This window comes from Gracilinanus agilis, chromosome 6, assembly GCF_016433145.1.
Source record: "Gracilinanus agilis isolate LMUSP501 chromosome 6, AgileGrace, whole genome shotgun sequence".
Lineage (NCBI taxonomy): Eukaryota > Metazoa > Chordata > Mammalia > Didelphimorphia > Didelphidae > Gracilinanus > Gracilinanus agilis.
This window is the reverse complement of record NC_058135.1, coordinates 97,629,648-97,650,636: the sequence shown is the minus strand read 5'-3', so window position 1 is coordinate 97,650,636 and position 20,989 is coordinate 97,629,648. Positions and strand designations below refer to the sequence as shown.

At 33.0% G+C, this 20,989-nt stretch overlaps 1 protein-coding gene across 1 annotated transcript in view; it reads right to left on the bottom strand.

Annotated features, from left to right (window-relative positions):
- Positions 1 to 20,989, bottom strand: part of NEK1 (NIMA related kinase 1) — a 116,341-nt gene that overhangs the window by 65,706 nt on the left and 29,646 nt on the right. Inside the window, exons 10-16 of the mRNA XM_044680089.1 lie at positions 17,120 to 17,277; positions 10,302 to 10,361; positions 10,002 to 10,061; positions 9,861 to 9,908; positions 9,423 to 9,497; positions 2,617 to 2,780; positions 2,404 to 2,535 (exon numbers count right to left, since the gene is read on the bottom strand). Of these exons, the coding sequence (XP_044536024.1) occupies positions 2,404 to 2,535; positions 2,617 to 2,780; positions 9,423 to 9,497; positions 9,861 to 9,908; positions 10,002 to 10,061; positions 10,302 to 10,361; positions 17,120 to 17,277 (697 nt within the window). The remainder of the gene's footprint in view (positions 1 to 2,403; positions 2,536 to 2,616; positions 2,781 to 9,422; positions 9,498 to 9,860; positions 9,909 to 10,001; positions 10,062 to 10,301; positions 10,362 to 17,119; positions 17,278 to 20,989) is intronic.

The following is a 20,989-nucleotide window of genomic DNA, read 5'->3' as shown; positions in this document are numbered from 1 at the left end:
GATGAAGAAAAATGAGGATTTCAAGTACATGAAAAACAACCCTTATTCAGGACATCTCAAAATAAGAGTTGACTGAGAAAAAAATTTACAAATAGAAACTTAAATGTAGCAACTTATATTATTCTATAGTAAGATTGTTAGTGATGTGATTATATTAATAGCAATAGGGTAAAAGAGAAGTTCAAATGGAAATATTGAGTTTGAAGTTTAAAGAATATAAGAGGATCTTAATAAAAATAGTTGACGTGTAGCACTTGAAGGTTTGAAAAGTACTTTATAAACATTATTGTACTGGAGTTTCATAAAATCCTCTTAAATAAGTACTACAAGTATTATTATTCATATTTATAGGCAAGGAAACTGAGGTTAAGAGACATGATTCCATAGCTAATAAATGGTAGAGGGGTGAGATCTCTCAACTCTAAGTCCAATGTTCTTTCTACAATGCTATGCTGCTTTCTGTGTATTGATATAAAAAAAAATCTCAAGAGTATAAAGAGACTTCATAGGCCATTTTGTGCAATTCCTTCTTGAGAAGAATCTTCTATCACATAATTCACAAGTGTCCTATTTTGCCTTTGATTTAAAATCTGATAGGAAATGATATTTTGGTACAGACCTGTTGATTTAAAATTGAATTACCAACCAGTGGAAATACACATCAGCCATGGGGGGGGGGGGGAGGAACTCAGGGGGTGAAGGGGAAAGTAAGAGCATGAATTATGTAACCATATTAAGTTTTCTAAAAAATAAATATTAATAAATGTTTAAAAAATAAAATATAAATGAATTACCAAAATGTATAACACTTTTAAGATGCTAATAAGTTTAAAAGAAATGGCTTGGGGTAATTGAATAGCTGGCAACTGAAGTTAGTCATTTCAATTAGAGAATATTCTTAAAGTCTGACAATGTGAAGTAGATCTCACTTCTAATCTTATACTGTTAGACTTCAACTTTGTAGAAGTATTCTGAAAAACACTGTGTGAACTAAAAAGGGCATCAACTCTGGTAAAGTTACCACATCCAATGAGTTGATAGGAACTGTCAGATCATAAAAAGTGTGTGGTAGCATGCCATACATCTTTTTTAAAAATGCAAAGATATTAATGGTAAGTACTTGAAATATTTTTATGTAAGTTATATGTTGTAACAGTTTGACATTTGTTACAAATAAATAGCTAATGTATGTGTCAATCTCATTGGGATGCTTAAATATGTTTTAGTTTCTGCAATTCTTTGCTCAAATATCTTATAAAACACTATAGGCTAGACTCCACTGGACTGCTCATAATTTATACAGCCTTCCTAGTACCTTATGCAGACAAGAGACATTAATTAAGATAAAACCCAATTACCTGAAATTGTTTGAATGAATTCTTTTTTTAAAACCCATATTTTCTTAGAAACAATACAAAGTATTGGTCCCAAGGCAGAAGAGTGGTAAGGCAATGAGGATTAAGTGACTTTCCCAGGGTCACACAGCTAGAAAGTGTCTGAGGCCAGATTTGAACCTAGCCTGTCTCTAGTCCTGGCTCTCAATCTACTGAGCCACTTACCAGCTGCCTGAAAGTATTCTAATTTGAATCTGTCCTGCACAAGCCATGTAGGTTTCTAATTCCTTAGATGGAATATAAGAATATTCCTCTCAATCAATTTAGTTCAAAAACACCTTTTTATTTTGAGCACACTTAGAAGTGCTCTTCAGAAGAACCAATAAGGAAAGAGAATGCGTCTAAATTTTCTTAGTTATACCTCCTTTCTATTCAACCTCACAGCTATTTTAAGGATGAAACATGAATTTTTATTAGTAGACTTTTGAACTCTAAGGAAAAAAGGAGATCTATAAATCCAAGGTCTGTCTGTTACTATTATTAAATTGACTCACAGGAGAAAGGAAGAAATGCAGAAGTACCAGGAATACAGGGAAATAAATACCTAGGAAGAAAAAAAGATTTGAATACTCTCAGGAGAAAAATGTGAGAGAAACAGAAAGGAGAAAGGGAGAAAAGGGCTGGGAAAAATTAAGAGTTTTAAAAGATGTATAAAATTGAAGCAAAACCCAAAATTACTATGTTGATATCTTAGCTCTATATTAACAAATGGGGATATAGATATATCTTTACATATATCCTTGAATGTAGTGATTTTAATCCCAATTATAAACTCAAAGTCAATCACTGAATAAAATACTTGCTGATTATAATTTAGTGTTAGAATTTATGGTTACATAACTAAGTGCCAAATGCATTTACAGCTTAGAAAATTAAGACATGTTAGTTTCCAAACGGCAAAGTATTCTGAGAGATGAAGAAATTTTCAAACAAGTATAATAATTAAGCTACATATGACAATGGACAAAATTACACACAAGGATGGATTCATAGATTATCACAGTCCAACCTGTTTGAATTGCCTTGTTTAGACACCGCCTTCAATCTTTTCAATGTTTTCCTAACTGTACCAGCATCAGAAGAATGGTGATGACCTGCAGCCCCATTAGGAAATCCTGGACGTATTCCAGGTGGAACACCTCTGTAGATAAACATGCACAGTGACTTTCATTACTTTTATCTGAAGGAGAATAGACTTAACTTCATTAGAGCATAGCCATACCTTTCAGGAAGACAATGGCGATGTATATCTCCTTTCCACCTGGCTTCTCGGTCTTCTGCTCTTTGTTGCTGCATTTGATCAAAAATAGCATGGTAATGTTCATATGGTCCTCGAGAAGGCAAAGGAACTTGTGCCACTGCCCTTCCACCACCAATATAGGAAGCCTGAGAATTAAACAAAGTGCTTTCATAGCCTTTTAACTTATTTTATTTCATGTATATATCATGTCACAAAAGAACAAAGTATATTAATTTAAGTAGATGTCTTTTTCAAATTGAATTAACTTAAAGACAATACTACATAATATTCTAGTTTTCCTTTAATGTTATAAAATATTCAAGGACTTAGTAGTTTCCTCCATGACAATGACAGGCAGTTTTAGTTTACTTTGTGCACTAACAAAAACATATTGGTAAAACAAATTAATTAACAATAACATAGCAAATACAAGTGTAGAGACTACACATAAATTCTAATAAAATGTTCACCAAAATACTTAAGAGCATGATCATTTCCCCTATGACAATGCTAATGCATTTTTAATTTACTTTGTGAAAAAATTAAAATAGATGAACAATAATGTGACAAATACATGCATCATAATTACCAGAAAATTCTAATAAAATCTTTCCAAATGAAAATCAAAACCATGAAGATAACATTCCTTGTAATTATCAACATTGGATACATGTAAAAATCAACATATTAAAATTCTTTAACAGTCCTTTATCGAAGGATATAAAAGAAATAGAAGACAAAGTTTCTATCCTCAATAAATCTGCAATTTACTTGGAAAGATAAGACATGGATAGATTTTTCAAAAAATGTTTTAAGGTGGATATAAGGGCACAATAATGTGGCAAGTAGGAAATATAAGGATTGGAAAAGCCTAATACTCCATTCATCAAAACTGTGGAGAAAGAATAAGCCCCCATAGTAAGAACAGACCCCAATAAAATCATAGCTATAGACTAGCTAGAACCAGTCACATAGCCCCATGACTTCACCTGAGGTTTCTAACCTTTCCCTATTGTACCTTGTAGAAACTGCATGTCCTTCCAAGAAACTATGGGTGCAGGGATTCTATGAGAATCTGATTATACATTGACATATTGATTTATTATGCTACAAAAAACTCTAAGGTTCAGTAAGGTAAACAAAATAATTGTACTAATATTATAAATTATTACTAACCATTATCTATGTAAAAGGATTACCTAATCCTTTAGCTTATGTAACATTGCCCTATAAAATACTAGCTGTGATTAAATAAATTTTGCCATGATTCACCACCAGTGTCTTGTGGTCCTCTTGATCCCAGAAATCTATCCATCCTTCTCATCCTATCTCCTGAATCCATAATTACCTCCAGCAGCTCTGGCAGTGGCATATAATATAAAATAGGTTATGAGGAAATGCCCAATACTAGAAAGATCATGGCAGAAAATGTTAAAAATTGAATGCTTCTTGGAAGAAGCTCATCTTGAACTAGGTCTAAATGGTAAGGTAAAGGAAGGAGGAACTTCTGGGTAATATGAATAAAGTCCTGATATGAAAAATAGGGTAGATGTTTGAAGAGAAAAGGGAAGAAAGGATGAATGTTGTAAAGAGATTGGATTGGTTGAAACATATTAGAGAGCAGCAAGAAATGTAGTTGGATTTGAACATTCAAATAAAGGGCTTAAATTTTAACTTAGTCTAATGGAAAAAGCACTAGCCTTGGAGTCAGGAGAGATCTGGGTTCTAATTCTGTACCTGACAGTTCCTACCTGTGTTCTCATAAAATGTCATTTAATTTCTCCTCTACAATGTGTTCATCTGTAAAATGGAAATAATAATGTCTGGGAGACCTGTCTCCTAAGTACATTAGTACATAAAATGCTTTCGAGATCTCAGAATACTGTATAAAAGGCAACTTTTAATATTTCCTGAGAATAGGAAGTCACACCAGATTTTAAACTGAAAACGTTTTTTGAAGGAAATCATTCATTCAATGTTATGCAAAACATTTACCACAAAAAAGACACTATGTTAAAGGAGCTCAATGATCAAAGCATAAGATTATGAAGAGCTAAAGTGTTATAGCCAAAGGGCTATAATACTGTGCATGCGCCTTTAACCCAACAACACCACTAGTAGGTCTATATTACAGAGGACCAAAAATAGGGGGAAAGAACCTACGTGTAATATTTAAAACAGCTCTTTTGGTGGTGGCAAAGAATTGGAAGATGAAGGGATGTCACATCACCTGGGGAATGAATGAACAAGTTATAGCACTTGATTGTTATGGAATATTATAATGCCAGAAGAAATGACAAACAGGATAACGTCATAAAAATTTGGAAAGGCTTAAATGAACTCACAAGGTGAAGTGGAGCAGAAACAGGAGAATGTTGTACACAGTATCAGCAATACTGTATGATGATCAACTATGAAGGACTTAACTATTATCAGCAATACAATGATCCAAGACAACTTCAAGGAATTCATGATGAAAAATGCTGTCCACTAGAGAAAGAACTGATGGGAGTCTGATGCAGATCAAAGCATACCAGTTTTCACTTTATTTTCTTCATAAGTTACTTCCTGTACTTGTATTATGTCACAATATGATAAATGTGGAAAATGATACCATGTGTATAACCTATATCAAATTGCTTACATCTTAGGGAAGAGGGAGAGGAGGGACAGAGGGAAAGAATTTGAATCGCAAATTATTAGAAAACAAAGGTTTAAATTGTTTCTACATGTAACTGGGGAAAAATAGATTAAAATATCATTGGAGGGAAAAAAACTGAAGTACTGGTCAGGGAATAAATACAAAGAACTATGGAAGAGTGATGAAGAATTGATATGACTTGGATACAGAACAAGCATAAAGGAAGAAGTGTTTTGATTCTTGGTGTTTGGGAAAATTATGGTGCTACTTACTAAAATAAAGTCAATTAGGAAGGAGCATGAGCTAAGGAAGAAGGAAATAAGATGTCAATTCCTAACACATAGTTTGAGATATAAAAAAGCCATTTATTTCATTGGAGCTGCTAACTTTACCTATCTAGAGATCTTAGAGTTCAGGGTTGAAAATGTACATTTAGAAGTCATCATGAAAAGGTGAAACTTGAAGGCAAGAAGTTGTTGATCAGTTCTCTATAATACTGAAAAGAGAGAAGAGTAGAGAACTATAGTCCAAAGTGTGGAAAGAAGAACCAAAGGAAGATGAAAGGTTAGTCAAGGAGATATGATGCGAACTAAAAGAGTTTGACGTTACAAAATTAAGGAAAAAGAAAGATTTGGGAAGGAGATGATCTAAATAACATTAAACAATAGAGATCAAAATGACGCATGAGAAGATGGAAGAAAATTTAGATGGGTACAAATGGAGTTCTAAGGAAAGGCAGCCTGATGGAGTTACGGGGATAGAGGCTAGATTATGGAAGATCATCTTAAGAGTTTAGCTATGAAAGTTAATCAAAGAGGAAAGTAGTTTAAAGATATAGTAAACTTGAGTTTAACTCGTAACCTGCCAAAATTTGTTTTTTTAACACTTTTATGACAATTTGTGTAAGTACTTTTTTTCACAATGCACTTTCCTCATATCATTTCCACTTTATAGATAGGTAAATTGATTCAGAGAACTATATTTGTGGGATACAAACTTAGGGATCTTAATTTCAGTCTTTTAATTGTACTCTGCTTTCATATCACTAATTTTTTTAAAATGATTTTTATTACAAAAAGTAATATACTCAATAAAAATTCAATAAAAATAAATTAAAATCATCAAATGTGAACTATTTTTTTAGTAGAAGCAAATTATATATCTTATCAAAATAGTTCATGCAAACTTTCTAGGACTTCTTATCTCTCTTCTTTTAGTATAATTACATTTTGGGGTATTTTTATTTAGAGTTCTTTTTAATGTGAATGTCATTCTCCTAATTCTGATTTTGCTAAAATGATTACCTTTCCATTTTTCTTTGCCTTTTTCCCTGTGATGTTTTGTGAGTTCGTAATACCCTATTAACATATCACAACTCACCTAGTCTTCATTAATTGGTTATGAAAGTTTTTCTAGTTTTTCAGTCACAAACAAAAAACATTAAAATGTTTTTGCATGTATCATTTTAATTTTGTTTAAGAAAATTATTTTTTATTTATTTTAAACTTGAGAGATATCAACACGATCATTTCCATATTCAAAGAACAGAAAAAGAATTTAATATAAAACTGAATCTCTCTGAAGAGCTTGTTTTAAAAAGCTATAAAGTTTTTGACAGGACCATTCAAATAATATCTTGCTGATATCTCTTTCTGACCTTCATACTCTTTTCTGTGTAATTTATAAATGTTTCATTAAATTTTTTTTTTGCCTGCATCACTATCACTCTTCGTGGTCCCACTCCCCAACTTAAGGCATTCATTCTCTTATAATAAACTAGTATAAAGTCAAGCAACAGAGGTCTACACATTGACTGTGTCAGAAAATATACGTCTCCTTCTGTACCTCTTGCTGACAACTTCGCCATCAAGACTGGGGGGGGGGGGGGGGGAAGAGTGTAGCTTTTCTGGATATGAGTTGCTTGTAGATTTGACCAGAATTTTTAAGTCTTAAAATTGACAATGCTAGAGTTATTGAATCAATTGTTTTCCTGATTCTATTTGTTTCAAATATTGTTGGAGTTAAGTATCCATATAATTTTCATTATAATCATATCTAAATATATTTAGGGAGACAGATAGGTCAGTATTGGTGCAGTTCACTAAGTTGCCTTATTTCAGTATAAGGGCCAAGACTTTTCCATACCTTTATAAAGGTTCCCTCCTTCAAAGAGAATTAAACCCTCAATGCCCTCACAACTGTGTCATATCTAGCATCAATCCTGCTACATGAGTCTTCACTGTAACATGGCAATCCTTTTACACCTTCCTGATTCAAGATCTCACCACAATAGTTTTTTCAAATCTTTTCATCGCCCCTCAAACTTCTCATAGCTCCCTCTTCCTTTGCCTTTTCACACTGAGAATTCTGCCACTTATGTCACTTAAAAACTGAGACCATGTAACCCCCCCACCCCATTCAATAAGCTCCAGTGGTTTCCTATCATCTCAAGGATCAAATATAAAACACTTTTTCTTTGGCTTTTTAGCATTATTTCCCTCCAAGTATTTCATGATCCAGTGGCCTCTTAGCTCTTTCTTAAACACAACAATCCATCTCCAAATGCTGGGAATTTTCACTGGCTGACTCTCATGCCTGAAACATTTTCCCTCCTCATCTCTACCTCCTGGTTTCTTTCAAGTTCCACAAAAAATCTCACTTTCTAAAAGCAGCTTTTCCCACTCTCCTTTAATGACTGATTACCTCCAATATATGCTGTCCATATCTTATTTGTAAATAGTTATATGCATGTTGTCCTCCCATTAACCATGAAGTTCCTGAAAGCAGGAACTGTCTTTTGCCTTCTTTTGTATCCCCAGGCATGCTGACTGACTGAGGACTCAATTTCTTCTTGATTTATTAAGAGTCTCTTTGCATTCCGTGTGTATTGGCAGAAGTGAATGTATTTAATTCATTTTGCTATGTTCATTGCCAATGTTTTTTATTTAATAGTTTTCATCCATATTCATTAATGCTATTGCTTTTTGGTCCTTTTTTTAGGATAATTATTTCCAGTTCTGTAGATCAAAATCATAGTTCCTTCTTAGAAAGAATGGTTTAATTTTTGACTTTATATTGCCAACTTCTTACCATATAATACTTACTGATCAATTATAATGAATGAGGCTACATAAAAGTTTCTCTATATAAACAAGTAAGATAATATATGCAAACTACTATATAAATGCTCATTATCTTTACATTTAAAAATACTTGAAGTAATACAGATTTGATATATGAAAGTTTGGATGAATTTACTTAGCAATCTAGATGGCTTGCTTTTTTGGAGAGTTTGCTAATAGTTTTTTTCCTGAAAATTATCTCTTTTATGATTTGGAATTTCTGATTCTTTTCTAAATTACAGAAATCTTTTTTACATCGTACAATTAATAGGGCTTAAATCTGTTTTATAAAAGAACACATAGAGAAATGTATCCAATATATTTTAATTAACATAAAGAAATTTATTTACTAATACTTAATACTTAATAATAAAATTTAAAAATAAACATTTCTAGGTGTAGTATACTATTATTCCAATAAATTTGCAAACTTGATTATACTGATTTTTAAAAAGGGGTTTTCTATCAGTTTTTAATAGGGAAGAGAGAAGCTGGGAGAGGAGATGAAGGCAGCATTATCAGTAACAGAAATACAAAAAGAAGAGGGTCATTAAAACATTTTTTAATGCACAGAATAAAAAAAATTATAAAAGAAATAAAATTCACAGAATACAGTAGATGAAAGTTCAGAAGAAGCAAATATAAAGAAGACAGGATATTCAAGAGAAGGTTAGATTTAATACTGCACTAAAAGAGTGAATCATCGTATAAACCAAGTTTAAAAAGACAAGAGTAATATGAAATGGCAATCTATTACAGGGCTCCTAAAGTGTGATTACTAGCAATGTTACCATTTTCATGTATCTCCAGATAAAAATAAAAATATTTTAGAAGTAAATATGCCCAGCCACAACAAAGAAAGACTGTAATATCTATAGTAATATTTCACAGGATTAATTTAATTGCAAATGAATCATTAATATACTTTATTTGCCAAATGGAAATAATCAATAGAGAACAATGAATTATAAAGGACTAAATTTTAACTATAGTTTTATGATTCAGGATTAAATCCCACTGCCTACCTTAATTTCACTACTTCCACTGCAGCTTAGAACACTTCTCCATCCTTGTTCTCTGGCTTTATTTATTCGCTCCATCTAAAAAAAAAAAAAAAGCACAATTGAAATTATTTTGCTTAAGAAACAAATGTTTTGGGGCAGCTAGGTGGCTCAGTGAATTGAGATCCAGGCCAAGAGAAGGGAGGTCCTGGTTTTGAATCTGGACTCAGACACATCCTGACTGTGTGACTTTGGGCAAGTCACTTAACCCCCAATGCCTAGCCCTTACCACTCTTCTGCCTTGGAACTAATATACAGTATTAATTCTAAGATGGAAGGAAAAGGTTGTTTTTTTTTAAAAAATATTTTACATGTTTACAATGTACACACACAAAAATATAATTTATCTATGAAGTAAAAACGTACTCTGAAGAGTAGAAAATTTAAGAATTTTATTCTTACCCTTTCCTTCTCTTGTTTTTTCATATGTTCATGCTTTAATAAACTAATCTGTAACAATGAAAAGATAGTTTTTTTAGACCATTAGGAATATTGTACAATAGATATATCAGCAAAACAAGAAAAAAATAAGCCTAAGTCTACCTGTTCCCTTTGTTTTTTTTCTTTTTCATGATATTCCAACTTTTTCCTCCTTGCTAACTCCTTAAAGAGAAGTAAAGTATTATTTCAGTCACTATGTTAATTCTTGGTTTTATATATTCATTAGGAAAGTTAGTACTCCATTAGTAAAAGCATGCCCAAAGGAGTTTAAGAAAGTTAGAGGTTTTTGGTGGAAAGAAATAAGGAGGAAAGGTTTGGAGGTTTAGTTTTGTACCATGAAGGTTTTTAGTTATTTTAAAATTTTTTGTGTGGCTTGAAAATAATCAGTAGTTGACTTTATACCTCTAACATTTTCCTCCTTTCTTCTCCAGGATTCATTTTCTTCGATGGAGTTTGTTGGGCCTGGACAAAAAGTGAAGCTAAAATTTAGTTAAAGAGTATGAACATTTTAGTATACTCCAACTTATAAGGAAAATCAAAAGAGAAAACAGTAAAGCCAATTTTGATAAAATTCTTTGGTAATTTTCTTCAATTGAACTAAATATATATTCTATGGATCAGAAAATATCAGTTAAGTGACAAAAGTTTTTTAAAAGTCATTTTCTAATACTTAATAAAACTACTGAAATATGGCAGATTAGAAGGAACCCAGCTGAATTCTATCAACCTTCCCCTCCAAACAACTTAAAATAACGTCTCAAAACAAATCTTGGGGCAGCAGAACCACAAAAGGTCAAGGTGAGACATTTTTCCAACCTAAGAAAACTTAAGAGGTCATCAGAAGTTGCTGACGCTTGGAGTGGAAGCCTATCCAAAGACCATACACACACAGTCAGCAATAGTGGCTGTCACAGCAGCATCTTTGAGTGTTTTCAGTCCAGAGATAGTCAGAAAACTAGTAAGAAAAAGACAGGCACTGGGTACAGTTGGCATTAATTAGCAATTATCACCCATAAACAGTTCTGGTTGAAGTTCCTGAGCAGTCACAAGAAAGCAGGGGTCCTAGTCACAGTTCCAAGACAAAGAGAATACTAGTACTTGTGGCTACATGGGACCTGTGCCCTTGCTGGGTTAAAGATCAGAGTACAGACTAGGAGCAATGACCACATCACTACCTGTATCATATCTTGGAAGCAATGAAAATTTGCAGTCTAGCTATGAAAACAGCAATACAAAAAACCCTGAAACTTGGACAATGCCTCCCCACCCCAGGTGAGGAGAGCCCAACATAAAAGTTCAAAATCAAGAAATAGGCTAAAAACATGACAAAACAACAACAAAAGAATTTGCCTATAAAAAGATACCACTGTGACAAAGACATAAGACCAAGACATAAACTCAGAAAACCCTTTGAAAACAGCTACAAAATCTCAAAAAAAAAAAAAAAGTGGATTCAAGCCTAACAAGAATTTCTGAACGAGATAAAGAAGAAATAAGAGAGGTAGAGGAAAAATTGAGAAAAGAAATGATTTGCAAGAAATCTATGGGAAAAGTATTAGCAGCTTAGTAAGTACTATTGGTGGAGTAGTGAACTGGTTCAGCCATTCTGGAGAACAATTTTGAATTGTGTCCCAAGAACCAAAAAATTTCATATACCCTCTGACCCAGCCATTGCACTACTAGATTTGTACCACAAAGATATCAAAGAAAAGAAAAAAGGACCAATAAGAACAAAAATATTTAGAGTAGCTTTTTGTGGTAGCAAAGAATTGGAAACTGAAGGGATGCCCATCAACTAGAGAATGGCTGAACAAGCTATGGTACATGACTGTGATAGAATATTATTGTACTATAGGAAATGATAAAGAGAATGGTTTCAGAAAAACTGGGAAGTAAGCAGAACTTTGGAAGAATCATAATGAAAGACTAATGATGAAAAATGTTATTTACCTCCAGGGAGAACTGATAGATTCAGAGAAAAGGCAGAAGCATGTTATTTTTCTTTCTTTCTCTTTATCTGGGGGAAGGGGACCACAAGGCTAATGTGAAAATATATTTTGCATGATTCCATCCATATATGTAATTTGTATTGTATTTCCTGCCTTCTCAATGGGTGAGAGTGGGGCAAAGTACTTAATATTAGAAATAAAATAAAATTGGGGGAAAAAACATGTAGACTGCTAGAGAATATCATTTGTGAAAGCTAGCTTATTCTTTTCACATGTGGCACAGTGGATAGAGCACAGAACTTAAGAGTTAAGAAGACCAGAGTTTGAATCCTGTGTCAAACACTACAACTACAAGTCACTTGCCCTCTCTGTCTTGGTTTCTTTCTTTTTCTTTTTGTTTTTAAGAAAGAAAAAGATAATTTATTTAGTATGGTGAATAGTGGTTTGATGGAAAAAAGTGGAAAAAACTTAGCCTCTATTTTGTAGATGGGGTAGAAAGGGTCAGAGATGAAGCTTAGAGTCTAAGGATAGTAGCAGGAACATCAAAACTGCACTGAAAGATTAAAGGAAAGGATTCCCATTCTCAAGGAATCTTAGGCCTACAGAAATGGTTCTTTGTCAGGGCAGACACAACCCTTCTAAGAAGTTCCAAACTTACCCACCATTTTATTGCTGAAGGGCAAATATTACTTAAGAATAATACTATCACCCAGGGAAGGTAGCAATGGGATAGGATAGGATGGATGCCAATGGAGAATAGGATGAGGCTGAGGGTGCCCTCTCTACTGGTCTGAACTCTACAAGCAAGTTAATGGCTTGGACAAGCAACAAATTTCAAGTGACTATATTCCTGCTACCGAAGAGTCAAAAAAAGTTTAAAGAACAAAATTAGGGGCTTTGAACAGTCATTGCAAGAGGAAAGATTGAAGAAATAAATAAAAAACAGGGAAACTTTTAATAGGCTGAGGAAACATGAGTAAAGACAATTACAAAATAAAATTTTAAAAGAATATAATCCTACAAAATTGGCTTAGTCACAAGAGTAGATAGAAAGGGAGGGGAGGAAAGGTGGCTGAGTAGATAGAGAGCCAGGCCTGGAGACAAGAGGTCCTAAGTTCAAATCTGGCCTAAGATACTTTCTAATTGAGTGACCATGAGTAAGTCACTTAACCCCAATTGCCTAGCCCTTACTGCTCCTCTGCCTTAAAACAGATATTTAATATTGATTTTAAGACAGAAGGTAAGTGTTGTTTTAAGTAGATAAGTAGCAAAAAAAGGGGAGGGGGAGGGAAGATATGTCAAAAAAAGACCTCCTAAGGAAAAACATGGACAAAGAATAATTTAAAAGAAATAAAACTTTGCCCAAGTAATGGTCACCTTAAAAAGTAGAATTGAAAAATTCAATTACATAAGAAATATTAGAACATAATTAAGAAAAAAACCTGAAAAATTTGAAGAATGTTTCAAGTTAACAAGCATTTATGAATAGCCTAATTTATGCATATGCTAGACACTGTGATAAACAGTAGAAAGATAAATTTTTAAAACCCTCCAGTTTTGTGAGCTCCACAGAGTTCATAATCTAATAGGAGAAGATGGGAGAATGAGCAAGCAACTACATATGAAGAAGATATATGCAAGAGAAATTTGAGAAAATCAAGAAAGAGAAGGAATTAGCATTAATGGGGTTCCTGAAAGGCTTCTTATAGAAGGCAAGATTTTAGGCAAGCCTTTAAGAAAACTAGGGAAGATAAAAGAGGAGAGATGAATATGGAAAGAATTTCAGAAATGGAAATAGTTGGTGTAAATGCTTAGTCAGAAAATTACTTGTTTTGAGGAACAGTAAGGAAGCCAGTGTCACAGATTCTGGAGTATAAGTAGAGAAGATGAAGGGTAAAAAAAGAGTAGAAAGGTGAGAAGGAGTTGGTTTATGAAAGACTTTAAAAAATAAACATGATTTTATGTTTGATGCTGGAGTAATGGGAAACCAGTGGAATTTGTTGAATACAGAGGTGAAATGGTCAGATCTGTATTTTAGAAAAATCAAGAATGAATTGGAGTTGGGAGAGATTTAAGGCACAGATATCACAACCAGAAAGTTGCTGCAATAATAGAGAAATAGTTAAAAAGAGCTTGAATCAGAATGATGGCAGGATCAGAAGAGAAAAGGAGGCCAATGAAATGTCAAGAAGGGAGAAATGAATAGATTTAGCAAGAACTTTTATATTGATGGGAGGGGGGATAAAGAGTAGGGATCTCCTATCAAAACCAATTAACTAGGAAAATAAGACAAGGAAGGATAATTTTAAAGCTACTGGCTCCCTGAAAATAATAAACAAAATCATCATATATTTCAGAAATAAAAAAGAAAACTAGTGAGAACTAATGGAACAAAAGTGAAAATAGAATTTAGAGGTCACTACCAGAAACTACAAACTTTATATCTCCAGTAAAATGACTGCCAAACTCTGTACTTTTGAGATCAAAGAAATCATACTGCCTCAAAGAAAAAGATCAAGTACCAAGAAACTGAAGTAATGATTACACAAGATAATGTAGCAAATAGTTTAAAAGAAGGGAAAACTTGGAATATGATTTTTCCAAAAGGTAAAAGAAAAAGACTTACAGACAAGAATAACTTATTCTGACAAAAGAGAACATGATTTTATTGGATTGTGCAGAGTGAGGGGAGAGATGGCCTTTTAAAAGAATAGATGACTCTTGAGAATTGTTTTTGAGAAAATTCTGGTTTGTAGATGAAATGGAACAAACTTATTAAAAGTTAACACCTATGCTACATAAATTATCTCAAAAATCAAGGGAAAAAGATTCTAACAAACACATTTTTATGAGAAAAATATAGTCCTAACAAAGAAACAATGGAAGGATAACACAGAGAACATAGATAAACAACACTAGTGAACAGTAAAGAAAAAATTTTAAATCAAATCCTTACCAAAAGACTACAGCAATATATTCCAAAAATTATTCACCATAATCAAACTGAATTCACACCAGGGATATAAGGACAGTTAAAAATCAGAAAAAATGTAATAAACATAAAACAAAAAATATCCCAAACCACATGATTATAAAAAGTAGAAAACTTTTACAAAGTACTAAACCTATTTATGCAAAAAGAAAAAAACCATGAAGATAAGAAGCACATAAAGACCTTTACACAATATAAAAAAGAGGTCTAAATCTAAAACCAAAAGCTAATATTATCCATGATGGTGAAGACAATAGAAACTTTCCTTATAACAAAGAGACAAAAGCAAGGATGCTCTTCCTCCCAACTTCAACATAGTCTAGGAGTGCTAGTGGTAACAATAAAACTACAACAACAAAAAAAAAAAGAAATCAAAGTCATAAGCATGGGCAAAGAAAACATGATGATTAACCTAAAAAAATCTAGAGAATGAGGAAAATTACCCTACTTAAGACAATAGCTTCAGTAAAATAAAAAGCCACAAAATAAATCCTGAAAATTAGAAGCATTTCTCTATAGCAATAACAAAATCCAACATGAAATCGAAAGGAAAATCCCATTAAAGAAAGAACTATAGAATGCTAAAGTATCTGATTTAATTCCAAAATGTTTTTTAAATACAGAAAAAATTACTCAAACAAGTGAATAAAGATTCAGTGCTCTCAGTATGATAAAAATGATCATACTACCTAAAATATTTTATAGATTTAGGGCTATAATGATCAATTAAGAGGATACTTTATACAGTATGATAATATAATAATTCATTTAAAGGAACAAAAAGGTCTAGAATCTCAAGGGAACTAACAAATAAAGATAGGAGTAAAGTGGGAATGGTAATTCAAGGCCTCAAACATCTGGTACTGGTTAAAGATAGTAAAAAATCAATGGAAGAGACTAGATCAGGAAGAAGTGGGGAGAAGAGAAGAATAAACATTTATAGTGTTTATTGTGTGATAGGCACTGTTAGGCACTTTACAAATATAAGAAAAATCAGAAATAACAGACTGTAATAACCCAGCATTCAACAAACTTGCAGGCATGAATCACTTGGAGATGAGCTCCCTAATGTGATAAGGCTTATTGGAAAAACTGGAAAACAATTTGGCAGAATAAGATTCAAATTATTCAAACTATTCAAACAACATATCTTGAAAAAAAGCTTAAAATTGAAATGTGACTTACACATTCAAATGCCCACTATAAAAAATTTAGAACAGAACCAGATAAGGTACATCTTTTACAGTTAGGGTAGGGAAAGGAATTCTTAATAAAATGAGATTTATAAGCAACAACAAAAGACAAATTAGATTTCTTGATGACCTGAAATTAAAAAGCTTTTACAAAAATTTATCTGGTAAGAGTTTGATATCCAAGATATACAGAAAATTTATAGGTATATGTAAGACCAAAAGCTATTTTCTAATGGGTAAATGGCCAAAAGGCCATGAATAAAAAGTTCTTAAAAGGAAAAGTGCAAACTATTAATAACCATGTGAAACATAACTTTAGAAATAATATGAGAAATTCAAACAACTCTGAGATTTCACTTCATACCTAGTAAAAACTGAAAAAGGATCAGAAAAGATAGGAATAGTCAAGGTATGAGAGGTTGTAGAAAAACAGGTGGAACTATCAATTGGACCAATGACTCCATAAAGTAATCTGGAATTATTCCAAGTAAGTGAATAAAACATCCAAAATCTTTTGATACAAAGATGGTACTGGCAGACATGCTTCAAGGAAGTAGGTCTCATAAGTACCAAGACATGTATATAAGAACTGTTTTGTAAAAGCAAAAAAAGTGGAAAGAAAGGAGAATCCCACCAATTGAAAAATAATTATGGCATATAAATACATTAAATTATTACATTGTATAAAACAATGACCATAAAAAATACAAAGAAAGAAGGTAACAAGATAATAGTGTATATTATGATGACAATGTAAATGTAAAGAATACTGATAAAAATTAAAACTGCAGGCTGTGAAATTATAACAAGTAAGGTTGGCCTGAAACAAGAGATACAAAAATGTATCTACCTTTCTTATGTATAAAGACAGAGGACTATGGTTATAGAATACCAAATTTAATGTTAGACTTGATTGATGTGCTCATTAGTTTTACTAAACTTTAACTCTTTCAGTCTTTAAGGGCTAGCTGTCTGGGAAAAGAAAACTTAAGGCACATAATGAGGGAAAGTGATGTAAATATAAAAGATAAATAAGAATTAAAAGACTAAATGTGTTACAAATGCTGTTTATTGTCATAATTATACCTGTTTGCATCTTGAGAGTGGCTTCTTTTCATGGAATTTTTTAGGCATTTCAACCACTTTCTTATATGTTAAAGGCACTCCATATTTAGCAGCAGGTTTTGTAATTTTCTGAGCAGGAGCCGGAGAAGCAAAGATCTGTCCCTGAGCTGGTCTTTTGGCTAAAAAGGACAAAAACAGAAGTTATTTTTTAAAAAATCTTAATTTTTGAAGGGCTCTTACTACAGTTTTAATTAAAATCCTTCCAGATTGCAACTTTTGAGTTATAATCATTTAATTTCTACCTTTTCTTATCAAAGACCCCTATAGATCTCTTTACTTTAAAAATATAATTGTTTCCAATTCAGCTAAATCAATCTAATGCCATAAATACAAATTTCAATGCTGAGCACAGAAGCTGGAACAAAGTTAGCACTTAATGGTTGATGATGCCAATGAAGATGACTATTCTATCCACAAAGCCAAAATACCTCACAAGAGGAAATTATTCAGGTAAATATGTATAAATTTCAGCAGAGAGGTCAATTTACTAATTAGGTATTAATCTAAAAAACTATCCATTTGTAAAGTTGTTAAATATTAACTGCATCATTAATAATGACTGACAATTTCAAGAAGATAAATTAGTGTAGATAAAAATTTGTGGTTAAAGAATAAAGATTCTCAATTAAATCTACCTTTAGATCTGTGAAGGAAAAATAACTGAATGGATTGGTGATCTCAGCAATTTGGGAATTGCCTCCAATAATGCAGATGGAGCCCAATCACACTTGACCATCATGTATGACTTATCCATGTGTTACCAGAAGCTTGCCAGAGGACAGAAATCCAAGATGCTAGAGACCTTGCTTTCTCCAAAATCACAGGAGTGCCAGTGGAACACTCTAGCAACCTGAAATCCTTTCATTAGGCCTCGTGAGCATTCCATCTACTTTTTCATTTATATTTTCTTGAAATCTCATACTTTATCCTTTAGAATTTCTGATTATGTATTGCAATCTGCTCACACGTAACCCAGTTCTTTCCACTATCCTCACATTTTGCTTGAGGCGAGATGTATTCTATATCTTGCTACCATACTATAACCGTACTTTAAACAGAAATATTGAAAAATTAGGCCTGCAGTCAGTAAAATAGGTCTGCTATTTTATCAAAAGAAACTGAACTATTCTATTGTTTAATTCTGAGCTCAGTTTACTTTTCACTTGTACAGTCAGTATAAGACAGATGTATTTGGTGTAAGGCTTAGTAGAGTGGTGGGCACATGGTAGTCACCTAATAAATGCCAGCTGACAGCCTCTGTAGGGTTTCCATCCAAATATATTTTGAAATTTTGACCATACACTTGGTTTTTCCTATGCAGATGAGTAGATCAAATTGTTTTGGGTGATCACAGATCTCTTTTGGAAGGTTCTACAATGTTCTGGCGTTTGTTACAACCAACACACTACCACCCAGAGACAAGAACATTTGGAGGATCCATCCATCCAGAGAGAATTCCTCCTTGACCTAACTCTGACCTAAACCTCCACCACCGAAATGGTGAATACCTTTGGCAACCATACATCTGTTTTATGTTTTGCCTGATGTTTAACAAACTTATTTCTGTTGTTATGTCTTCCAATGCATGAATGGAAAACATTTTGTTACTAAAAAAGCCTATAAGACAAGATTTTATTTTGAGGATTAGCCTACTGTTAGGATCTTAGATGACAGAAGTGATTTCATATTTGACTACTGATGATTTGCCTATGTTCCAAGAAGTTCCTATATATCCAACAATGTTTTGGTTTAGTCAGCTATATTGAGGCAAAGAATGCAAGGCTCCCCTCATCATAATCAGCTTAGCAAATTTCATCTAATCCAAGTAACTGGAGTTAGTTAACTTTCCTAATCCTAATGACTTCATAGTTGATGAGGAGATGGGTTAAAGCCTATTCCACTCAAAGCCTGTCTGCTCTAAAGGTCCCCCTTTTTCCCAGTTCCCATGAAACTGGCCCACAACAATCAGATAAAAGGGCAAATCAGAGATCCAGAGTATGCATTCCACTGTCTGTCTGAGCTACCAGAAACTCACTTAACCCCCACTGCCTAGCCTTTACCACTCTTCTGTCTTAGAACCAATACCCAGTACTGATTCTAAGACAGAAGGTAAGGGTTTAGGGGGAAAAAAGAATTCAGGGTTAAATTGTTTTAAATGTCATAGATCTTCCTCATTTTTGTGATTTCTTCTTTTCCTTTTTACTAAGTCTGATCTTAGCTCCTCAAATTGCTAATCCAACTAATGCTGAGAGCTGACTTAGTGATAGATCCCTTATCAATGACAAATTTTTTTTCCTGCCTGTTAAAATATAATCTATTTCTTTATGATGATATTTGGTGCTTCATTATGTAAAGTGCTTAACAATTTTTAAAATTTTATATTTTTCAATGAACACAATCTATTTTCTCTCCCTCCTACCATACTCCCCCACCCATTTTAAAAAAGAAAAACAAAAACCCTTGTAAGAAATATGTAGTCAAGAGAAACAAATTCACTGTACTGGTAATGTTGGAGGGGGAAAAAAGGTTTAATCGGTATCATGAAGCCATTTAACACCTATCAGGATTATGGGTGTCATGTGTCATCATTAATTTTGGAATCATAGTTGGATATAACACTAATCAGAATTCTTAAGTCTTGCAGAGCCAGAAGAACACTGTACACAGAGACTGATACACTGTGGTAAAATCGAATGTAATAGACTTCTGTACCAGCAGCAATGCAATGACCCAGGACAATTCTGAGGGATTTATGGTAAAGAATGCTACCCACATTCAGAGGAAGAACTACAGGAGTGGAAACACAGAAGAAAAACAACTGCTTGAACACATGGGTTGATGTGGACATGATTGGGGATGTAGATTCTAAATGACCACTCCAGTGCAACCAACAATAATATGGAAATAGGTCTTGTTAGATGACACATGTTAAAACCAGTGGAAATGCACATTGGGGAGGTGAAGGGGAAAGTAAGAACACAAATCATGTAACCATGGAAAATTTTTCTAAAAAATAAAAATAATAAAAAGAATTCTTAAGTCTTTCAAAATTGTTTTTACAATGTTGTTCTTATTATATATACATTACTCTATCTTGGTTCCATCCATTTCACTCTGCATCAATTCATAAAAATCACCCCAGGTTTCTTTGTAACCACCACTGTCTCAATTTCATATGATTAATTTCAGTATTCCATTATATCAATAGACTATAATTTGTTTAGCTGTAACTCCAACTAAAAAAGAGTTTGGTAATGTAGTAGATTGAAATGGATATAGTACAGGCCCTAGAGTCAGGAAAATTCACCTTCTTAAGTTCAAATCTGTTCTCAGACACTTACTAGCTGTGTAAACCTGGGCAAGTCACTTACTCTTTTTGTCTCAATTTCCTCACCTATAAAATGAGCTGGAAAAGGAAATGACAAACGACTTCATTATCTTTGCCAAGTAAACAACACACGGAGTCATGAAGAACTGGACCCAATTGAAATGGCTGAACATTATCAGCACCCAAACTATTGGGCACCCTCTAACTTTCCAGTTCTTTGTCATCACAAAAAGAGCTGTTATGTATATTTTTCTACATATTAAGTCCTCTTCCTTTTTCTTTGATCTTTTTTGTCTATAAACCTATAAATGGTATCTCTAGATGAAAGAGCATGGTCAGTTTAATAATTTTTTGGACACTGTTTCAAAGGGCTTTCACTTATGGATTGATCAATTCATAGCTCCACAGAAGTGCATTAGTATGCATGCTTTCCCATGGTCCCTCCAGCATGTCACTTAAATCAATTTTTAAAATTTAAAGTGTGAAGTGGAACCTCAAAAATG